Raw genomic sequence first — 10,168 nt, forward strand, 5'->3', positions numbered from 1 at the left:
CATGACATGAAACGCAATAGACTCTGAGTGGTTACCAGCCAGAGACATTGGTAAGGGCAAGGTCTCTGCGGAGATCTGAGCGAGTTCGCTCCCACTGAGACTGTTGACACTTAAGGGGGTCTCTAGCTGGCTCACGGGAATGGCGTTACTGGAAACAAAATCACAATCAATAATGTTCGTGTCGGCACCTGAGTCAACGAGTGCCTGAAGGGAATACTCCCTGCCCTCAAACGACAATATCACTTCCAAATGTATGCGTTGACAGGGATTATTAGGAACCACTGAACGACTCACCAGGACCCTGCCTGTGACTGGTGAGTCTGACAGTTTAACCTCTTTCTACAGTTAGAAATCTGGTGGTTCGGATCCCCACAATAAATGTATAAACGGTTCCGGAAACGCCGTTCGCGTTCCGCGGGGGTCAGATGGCTACGGCCGGGCTGCATGGGTTCCTCTTGGTCAGGGACGGAGGATAAGGGAACCCGGCGGCTCACGGGTGTCACAGGGATCCGCTCGGGAAGGCTAACGGAGGAAACAGGAGTCAAGGGAAACTCACGGTTATCAATCTTAATTGCGAGGTTAATGAGTTCCTGAAGGTTAGCAGTTTCAGATCTACCCACTAAACTGTCTTTAACCTCCTCATTAAGCCCCTTAACAGAAATACACTGAAGAGCCCGATCATCCCACCCTAATTCTGCCGCTAACGTGCGAAACTCAACGGAGTAATCTGCAGCCTAGCGGAGCCCTGACGTAAATCCAGCAACCGGTTGCTGGAATCGCTATTAGAGATGGGATGATCGAACACAGAAAGGATCTCACTGGAGAACTGTTGGAACGAAGCCTGCCGAGTCAGGGGATTGTTCCAAAACGCAGCTCCCCAGGCTCGAGCCCTACCGGACAACAACCCCAGCACATATGCTATCCTGGTGCAGTCGTTAGCAGATGTGCGGGGCTTCTGACCGAACACCAGAGAGCACTGGAAAAGGAAAATTCCACACTCACCCAGCATTCCACAGTAACGCTCTGGTGCAGGTACATAGAGCTCACGAGGTAAGAGAGTACTCACAGCAGTAGCGGGTGACTCAGCATTCACAGGAGCAGCAAGGACAGGTCTCACCTGGCTCGACTCCAGACGGGAGACGCAGGCAGTAAACTGACTGAGAGTCTCCAGGATTCCTTGCAGCGTCTGAGGATGTTTACCGAGGAGTAAACCCTGAGAAGAAACCACGTGACGCACGGAAAAACCCGGGGGTTCGGTTTCCATGTCCGCGGAGTCCATGTTATGGCCGGACCGTTCTGTCATGAACGGTACAGGTATAACACAAAGGTGGACTCAGATGCAGACACGGACAAAATAAAGTTACAAATAAAACTTTTAATGAAACAAACGGAACAAACGAAAAAACACTACAGATAAACAAACACAAGACTAACTAAACGAACACGGAAATACAGGAACGGGGAGACGACGGGAGATCGGGAGACGGACGGGAAAACGGGAACACGGGAAACTATGGAGAGAAAAACAGAACACAAACACGATTAGTAAGTTTACAACGGGGAGCGTGAAAATCACTACGAGAAAGGGGATGCCAGTCCGGGAGGAATAGTTTTACCAAGGTTGGGTCAACGACGGTCCGGCGCTGCATGCCTGCCAGCTTCAGGCTTTTAAGGTGTTGGTGTAATCAGCTAACAGGCTGCAGCTTTGGAGGAACGCCTACCGGACCTACAGACAGACAGGGGGAAGCACATGCAGGGAGACGCAGACAGAGGGAGACAAACACACACAAGACAAAGGAGAGGAGGGCACTGACAGAACCAGATCTTGACATGAAAAGAACACTTATGATAATATTTCATACATTTCTTTAACACTTTTCATCCCTGGGAGTGAGCTGGCAAAGAATAGCTTTATGCTTTGGTATCAGTAGGAGGACGTTGTACAGCCACAGACAAAATCTTTATTTTGGATCACTGGCCTACACAAAAATTGTCTGCTGACGTCTTGGGTGATATAGCCCGCTTTATTCTTCAAACAACTCCAAATGCTAGAGAAATTATAAACATGAAAGCCATAGATCAAGGAACATCTGTTTACAGCGGTGGCGTCTAAGACATTGCCTGCAAGAACTTGATCCTATAGGACATTGCTGTGCAATTTGGCGAAGAATACATAATGTCCAAACTCCAAATCAACCGTAGTGAGTATTTTGGTTGTTACTCAAAACAGTTTATTTATTACTCAGCACTTGTTACTAATTTCTAACTAAGTAATATTAGCCAGTTTACTCATGATAAAAGTAATTTGTAAAACAGCTCATTATATAAGTTTCCCATTACTCCTTAAACTTATTAGTGGATATTAATAGACTTTGTCATATTTGAAAAGTGTGTCATTCTTTCAAGTTTGCTTACTGCAGGTCAACATGCATACAAAAACCAGTAGCCCAATGTAGGTATGCCTAATTGCAGTATTCAATAACAATCAGCCAGAAAACGTAGGCTAACAGGATGTTTTATGAAAGAGTTACTGTAAGTGATTAGTTGTATTATGGGGAAAAGTAATATTATTACAGTATTATTAGCATTAATGGTGGGTGGCATCAATTTGAGATGCAAGATTGAGGAGGACTTCTTGTGCTAATTCTGTGTTTGTTTGTTCGGATGCACTGCTGAGTGAATGAGAGAAGAAATAAATATCAATAAAGTGTTAATTCAATTAAATTCAATTCAATTTTATTTATAGTGCCAAATCATAACAAAAGTTATCTCAGGGCACTTTACAAACTAGGTAAAGACCACACTCTATGACTTATTTATGATAAACATAGACCCAACAATTCCCCCGTAGAGTACGGTGGCAACGAAAACCTTCCCTATTACAGGCAGGAACGTCAGACAGACCGAGCTCTGTGGAGGACGGCCATCTGTCTTGACCGGTTGGGGAGGAAGAAAAGGAGAGAGAAAGAGAGAAAAGACGGACAGATGGACAGAGAGAGACAAAGACAGACACAAAGACAGAGACAGACACACTTCCAGTAACTATAAAAATATCTATAGTAATGTGAAAATGACGTATATGTTATGGCAGTTAATACAGCAGAATAGTAGAAACAAGCACGGCTAAGGTTATAAATTATAATAGTATCAGGAAGCATGCAGGACCACGGCGGCAGGCACTACCATGATCAGCAGAGACCTGCGAGACGACAAAGCACAAACAACTCTGGGGAAGAAGTTGAATTAATAACATGCATTGATGAGACATGAATGATACAGACAGAAAGGAGAGAAGCTCAGAGTATCAGGAAAGGTATTATCCCCCGGCAGACTAGTCTTATAGCAGCATAATTAAGCAGAACAAAATCAGCTTAAAAATAACATTGCTAAGGGCTCGTCAGCCCTAGCTGTAAGGTTTGTCAAAAAGGAAAGTTTTAAGTTTACTCTTAAATATGGGGACAGTGTCTGTATTCCGAATAACACTTGGGAGTTGGTTCCACAGGAGAGGAGCTTGGTAGCTGAAGGCTCTGCCTCCCATTCTACTTTATGGAGACTCTAGGAATGACAAGTAGCCCTGCATTCTCAGAGTGCAGCGATCTAGTCGGGTAATACGGTACTATGAGCTCTTTAAGATACGATGGAGCCTGACCAATAAGGGCTTTGTAGGTAAGGAGAAGGATTTTAAATTCTATTCTAGATTTTACAGGTAGCCAGTGCAAAGAAGCTAATACAGGAGAAATATGTTCTCTTCAATTTGTTTTAGTTAGTACACGAGCTGCAGCATTTTGGACCAACTGGAGACTCTTAACAGACTTATTGGAGCAGCCTGATAATAAGGAGTTGCAGGAGTCCAGCCTAGAAGTAACAAATGCATGGACTAGGTTTTCTGCATCTTTCTGAGACACAATGTTCCTAATTTTTGCAATATTACGCAGGTGAAAATATGCAGTCCTTGTCGTCAATTTTATGTGAGAATCGAAGGACATATCCTGATCAAAAATAACACCCAGATTCCTTACTGTGGTGCTGGAGGACAACACAACATCATCCAGGATAACAATGTCTTTAGCTATTGAGTGTCGGAGGCCTTTGGGGCCAAGTACAATGACTTCAGTTTTATCTGAGTTTAACATCAGAAAATTGCAGGTCATCCAGCTTTTTATTTAGCTAATGCACATTTGAAGTTTATCTAACTGATGGGTTTCATCTGGTTTGATCTACAAATATAATTGTGTATCATCAGCATAACAATGAAAGTTTATGGTGTGCTTCCTTGTAATATTTCCTAAGGGAAGCATATATAAGGTGAATAGAATCGGTCCAAGGACAGAACCCTCTGGGACTCCGTGACTAACTTTAGTGTGAATGGAGGATTTGTCATTAACATGTACAAACTGAGATCTATCTGATAAATATGACTTAAACCAGCTCAGTGCAGTTCCTTTAATGCCAATTAGATGCTCCAGTCTCTGTAGCAGGATGTGATGGTCAATAGTGTCGAAGGCAGCAGTAAGATCTAGTAAAAGAAGTACAGAGACAAGTCCTTTGTCTGAAGCTATTAGAAGGTTGTTAGTCATTTTTACCAGTGCTGTCACAGTGCTTTGATTCATTCTAAATCCTGACTGGAAGTCCTCAAATAACTCATTATTATGTAAAAAGTCACACAGCTGATTGGGGACTAATTTCTTGAGGATCTCAGAGAGAAAAGGAAGGTTAGATATGGTAGGTGTAACACCGGCTCACACTAATGACAGTACCAGGGCAGCTGCGAGTGTGAGGCTGCTGTCGGGTTCACTGTTGCGGAGAAGTAGATCTTCGGTTCCACAGCGGAGAATCGTCTGAATAAATAAGATGAATATCAGTCCACCAGTCAACATCAGGTCCTAGGATTTTCATTCACCAGAAATATGGCAAGACACGGCTATCTCAGATTTCGGTTATTGTTTTCAGCTAACTGTAGCATCTTTGCTGTAGCTGTCAGCATCGCGTTACTTCTTCAGCTGCTTATTTCAACATGCAGAAGTCACATGCAGAAATACGAACAGTTGCACTCGGTCATTGCAACCCACTTTGTGGTCGGAGGGTGTATGTTCCTTCAATCCTGTCAGCAGATTTCAAGCTTACTGCTGCCCCCTAGTGTCTTAGGTTATCAAGTGCAGCCCCCCCCCCCCCCCCCCTGCTGTCTGCCGCAATGGCCCTGTCGTGGAGTGACAAGGGGGCGGTTGGATGAAAGGAGGAACATCTGTAGGGGCGTGACACAAGCAAGCAACTGTCCATCCATGAAGTCGGAATCTGAGCATACCTTGGAACTGAATACGATTGGAGGGTGAGGTGGAAGAACTGGTTCAGTTTGTCTAAGGTCTTGGTCTCATCTCGGAAAGGACGGTTACTCGCCTCCATGTCCTTCACAGGGTGATCGTATACTTACCGTATTTCGCTAACAAAAGCATTGTACGACTAAACAGCTGCAGAATTGTGGGAGGAGACAGCTAAAGCCCAGGAGGAAGCCCGGTCAGGCAATAAACTTATGGTAAATGAAATTTAAGATCTCTTGGTAGAATAAGTCTGGGGCTGCTGATCAAAGACTAACTCATCTGAATACCTGGCTGGAGTGGTATTGTAGGGTTCATGGGAAAGGCTGTAGGAAGCCACAGAGGGCATCGCAGGTGAAGCAGGTTGGACTGGAGAGATCTGCGTATCCACAGATGAGGCCACAGCAAAGGCTTGGGAAACAACCTAGTCCAAGTGGCTGCTGAGCTGGGAAACACAGGTGGTGAGATCCTCAATGGCTCCCTCATGTCTCTGCAGGGTCTATGTTTTGGCCAGATCATTCTGTTACATTTGAGTTTTTTGAGTTTGGACCCCAAAATGTAGAAAACAGAGGCAGGAATAGTTTTGAGGGTTTTTACTGAACATAATCAAAGAAAATAGTCATAGCAAAAGTGGCTGGAGGCAGTTGGTGGCAGGCGGTGCCAACTGTGGGATGGCTGGCGAGGCAGGAGGAGAATGACTGGTGAACATAGGAACAAAGGAGACTGGTTCATCTGAAGGCACAATGGAAACTGCAGAGGGAATAAAAACTTAACAAAACTCTGTAGTCAGCACAGGTAAGCAAGAGCCACAAACACACTACCGGTTGTACAGGAACAATCTGGCCCAGGAGTGGAGTCATGACCAGGCCTTTATGTGAGGACTAATGAGATTAGTTCTGGGGACGACAAATCACTGTAAAAAACGGGCATGGTACGAATGGACAATGTGAGTGCGCCCTAAGAATGCTTTCAAAAATGGAAGTGTTAATAATTTATTTTCATCAATTATCAACATGCAGTGACTGAACAGAAGATACATCTAAATCAAATCAATATTTGGTGGGACCACCCTTTGCCTTCAAAACAGCATCAATTCTTCTAGGTTTACTTGCACACAGTTTTTGAAGGAACTTGGCTCGTAGGTTGTTGTGGATGTAGACTTCCTAACAAAGTCTCTTCATGGAATCGATGGACTCAATGATGTTGAGATCAGGGCTCTGTGGGGGCCTTACCATCACTTCCAGGACTTCTTGTGCTTCTTTACGCTGAAGATAGTTCTTAATGTCCTGTTGTCATTGTCCTGCTGCAGAATAAAATTGGGGCCAATCAAACACCTCCCTTATGGTATTGCGTGATGGATAAGTATCTGCCTGTATTTCTCAGAATTGAGGACACTGTTAATCCCGTCTAACTCTCCAACTCCATTTGCAGAAATGCAGCCCCAAACTTGCAAGGAACCTCCACCATGCTTCACAGTTGCCTGCAGACACTCATTATTGTACCGGTCTCCAGCCCTTTGGCAAAAAAAAAATGCCTACTGCTTCAGCCAAATATTTCAAATTTTGACTCATCAGTCCAGAGACCCTGCTGCCATTTTTCTGTACCCCAGTTCCTAATTTTTTGTGCATAGTTGAGTCACTTGGCCTTGTTTCATGTCGGAAGTTTGGCTTTTTGGCCACAACTCTTCCATGAAGACCACTTCTGGCCAGACTACTCGAGACAGTAGATGGGTGTAACTGGGTCCTACTGGTTTCTGCCAGTTCTGAGCTGAATTTTGAAGGGGAATAAGCTTGATGTATTTTTCATCTGCTGCACTAAGTTTCCTTGGCCGACGTTGCCCGTTTCTTTGTTCTTCTTCAAAAGAGCTTGAACAGCCGAACAAGATCTTGAAAACCCAGTCTGCTTTGAAATCTTTGTTTGGAGAGACATTGCTGATGCAGTATAAATAACTTGTGTTTTGTTGCTATGCTCACTCTTGCCATGGTGTATGACCTGTGACCTGAAACAGTCTTCCACAACCTCACCTCAGTCGCCTAAAACTTTAGTGTACGTTAGTATATAGAATAGAAACACTTTATTGATCCCAAGCTGGGAAATTGCAGAAATATGATATATATAGAAATATTCTGTAATATGAACATATTAAAGCATTATAACAATACATGGTTCCTATTTTTATTTCTGCTCTACATATAACATGAACAGACATGTCAACTGTTGGCCAGGCCCATATTTAAAAAACTGTGGGGTCTGTTAAAACAAATATTCAATGATTGTTGTTATTGTTATGGAAGCAAAAAAATGCAAAGAAAACAATTTCTCATCACGTTTTCCTTAGTGAGGACATTGAAGTGGTTGTTTATTATTAATACACATCTGTATAGAGTGGCCCTCTGAAAACACTGGCAGTGCACAGCTGCAGAAACCACATTTCCAATATGTGAAATATTGAACAATAGACATAAACATAAACAAATGAGGAAATATAAAGCTGTTGTTAGTTCATCATTTGTTTGATTTCTCTTTTCATAACAATAACACATCTAAAATCATTTCATATGAAGGGTTGTCATTGATTCTGGTATGCAGATCTGATCAGATGGGTGATGTTTGAGGCTGAGGCTAAGAGTAGCCTTACTGCTTACTGAACACAGTGTACAGGTTCTGTCCCATCCATTAGATGGTCACTTAGTCAATAGCTGTAGTGCTGCGAGCGCAGCAGGCTGGGTTTCGGATGGAGCCCATCACCCTGCTCTTCTTTCTATGACAGCCGGTGTTCTTCCCGGAGGTGTTGGTGTTCTGTTGTGACACTTTGGCTGCATGGCTTGCTGTCTCCTTGATCTGCAGTTCCAGGTGTTTCTGGATGGCCAGACCCAGTTCCTCAGGGTCCACAGAGGCCCCGTACACTTCCCATGTCATCCCTTCTGCATCCCACTTCACCTCCTTTACAGGGGACTTGGGAGCACCGCCCGGTTTCTTGCCTCCATAACGGTCAGTGCTTGGAGTGCTGGAGGTCTCCTTCCTGCTCTCCTCTGCCAGACAGATCTGGGGAAACACATGAGGTGTGACAATCTGTCCTGTCTGCACCCCGACATCCCTCAGCTCTTTGTGACATGTCATAGTCCCCATATCCTGGGTTATGGTTCTAACATTGCCAAATGGATAGCTGCAGCACTCTTCTCCACCTAAATGTTTCTGGGATTGTGACCCAATACCAGGAGGCAGCAAGCTGATCCAGGAGCAGTTGAGGTTGCAGCACCGCAGCAGATGTTTGGCATCCAGGCCCGTCTCACTTACAGAGGAGATGAGGCGAGGCAGGGTGAGGTGGTTCGATGGTGACGGCGGTGCTACTGTATGCTGGATGTCAAAGATTGGCTCTACCCCTGCCGGGCGTGGCAGCAACTGGGAGGGCGCTGGGATGGGCTGTGGATGGCAGTAGGCCTCAAATGTGTCCTCAAAATTGACATGATGGTTGTAAGAGCCAAGTGCGTTGTCACATTTATGGAAAAGGTGGCCCTTTTCTTCCATACCCTCCACTTTGGCTGCTGCCTTGGGGGACGAGACATAGACGCAACTCTTCTGAGGCTGCTGCACACCACTGTCACCACTGGTGGCCCCTCGACAAATTGTGGCGATAATGTTGCACTGCTCCAGCTGCATGGGCTGCTTGTAGGCTAACATGGAGTGACTCTCAGCCTCTTGGACACTCTTTTCTCCACCATGGTAAGCAAGTCCACAAGTTTCATTTACCAGAGCCTGGGGGATCACTTCCTGTTTAAGCAGAGGTAAAGTGTCTGAGTGACTCATGTGAACAGGCAGGGAGGCTGACTTTATGCTCTGCACTGTCCTAGCAGCCTGAGGGGTGTCACTGATTACATTCATGAGTGTCTGGTGGTAATGTGCAGGTGTATAAATCTCAGCCAGCCTATGGGGGTGGTAGCAAGCATTTTGGGGTACACAATGTTCACATTGGCTTTGTGGCCCTTGGCTGAGCCTCAGACTGCTGCAGTTAGTTTCTTTGGTAGAAGTAGCTAATTGCACTTTACAGATCTCACTGATAGCCTCCTTTGGCTCCTCCTGGAAGATGTTACCTGATCCTCCAGCCAGTCTGGAGGTTGTTATTGCCTGTGAAGAGCTCTTGGAGGCGTCAAAGAGGGATTGACCAGGTAGGGTAGATTCCAAGAAAACAGCTCCCCCTAGCGGCTCCAACTCTGACACAGGACTCCCAGCATCTGCCATGGAAAACCTTCAAGAAGAAAAACAAAAGTGTAGATGTCTCACAATCACAAGATAGAAAATCACATAGTCCTTGCACTTTCTAACTTGCCAATTTTGTATCACAAATGTAAGAATAACTAGACCTGCAACGAGGTATCATAGGGTTCAAGAACCCCACGCTAGTCGGGCCCAGCGACCCGCAGAGGTGATGCAACTCGGACCTGCAAGTCCATAGGCCCGATGCAAGTCGCAGCTTGAGTGTATATATTTGTGTAGGAGCAATGGGAGATTATGAGCACAAAAGAATATATTTCACGAGAACTTAAAATATAGTTTGAAGGGAAAGCAAGGAAAACAATATTTCAATTGAGCAAACAAAAACATATTCTGTGCTCAATAAATGTATTTGCACGTTTGCTATTATTAATTTTAACATCCAGTAATAACCCCTCTCACTCAGTTTTACTCCTATGCAATCTCACAAACTCTTGCTCCCTGCAGACCCCTGCACGCGCGCTCTCAATCTCTTCCTTCTGTGCACGCTCACCTTTACCCGAACACTCGCTCCCAGGGCTCCCTCACAGGGCTCCAGACTGTGTTTAAATTATTCATTGACTTTATTTCTCCGCCCAGTGCAG

At 44.8% G+C, this 10,168-nt stretch overlaps 1 protein-coding gene across 1 annotated transcript; it reads right to left on the bottom strand.

The window, feature by feature from the left end:
• Positions 1 to 8,000: 8,000 nt before the first annotated feature.
• On the bottom strand, positions 8,001 to 9,551 carry LOC310953457 (uncharacterized protein; the record flags this gene model as incomplete). Its single annotated transcript, XM_083922494.1, has 1 exon — positions 8,001 to 9,551. The coding sequence occupies one exon, from the start codon at positions 9,549 to 9,551 to the stop codon at positions 8,001 to 8,003; it is 1,551 nt and encodes a 516-aa protein (XP_083778620.1).
• Between the last annotated feature and the right edge of the window lie 617 nt (positions 9,552 to 10,168).

The sequence above is a fragment of the Echiichthys vipera genome (assembly GCF_963691815.1).
Source record: "Echiichthys vipera genome assembly, chromosome: 11".
Taxonomy (NCBI): domain Eukaryota; kingdom Metazoa; phylum Chordata; class Actinopteri; order Perciformes; family Trachinidae; genus Echiichthys; species Echiichthys vipera.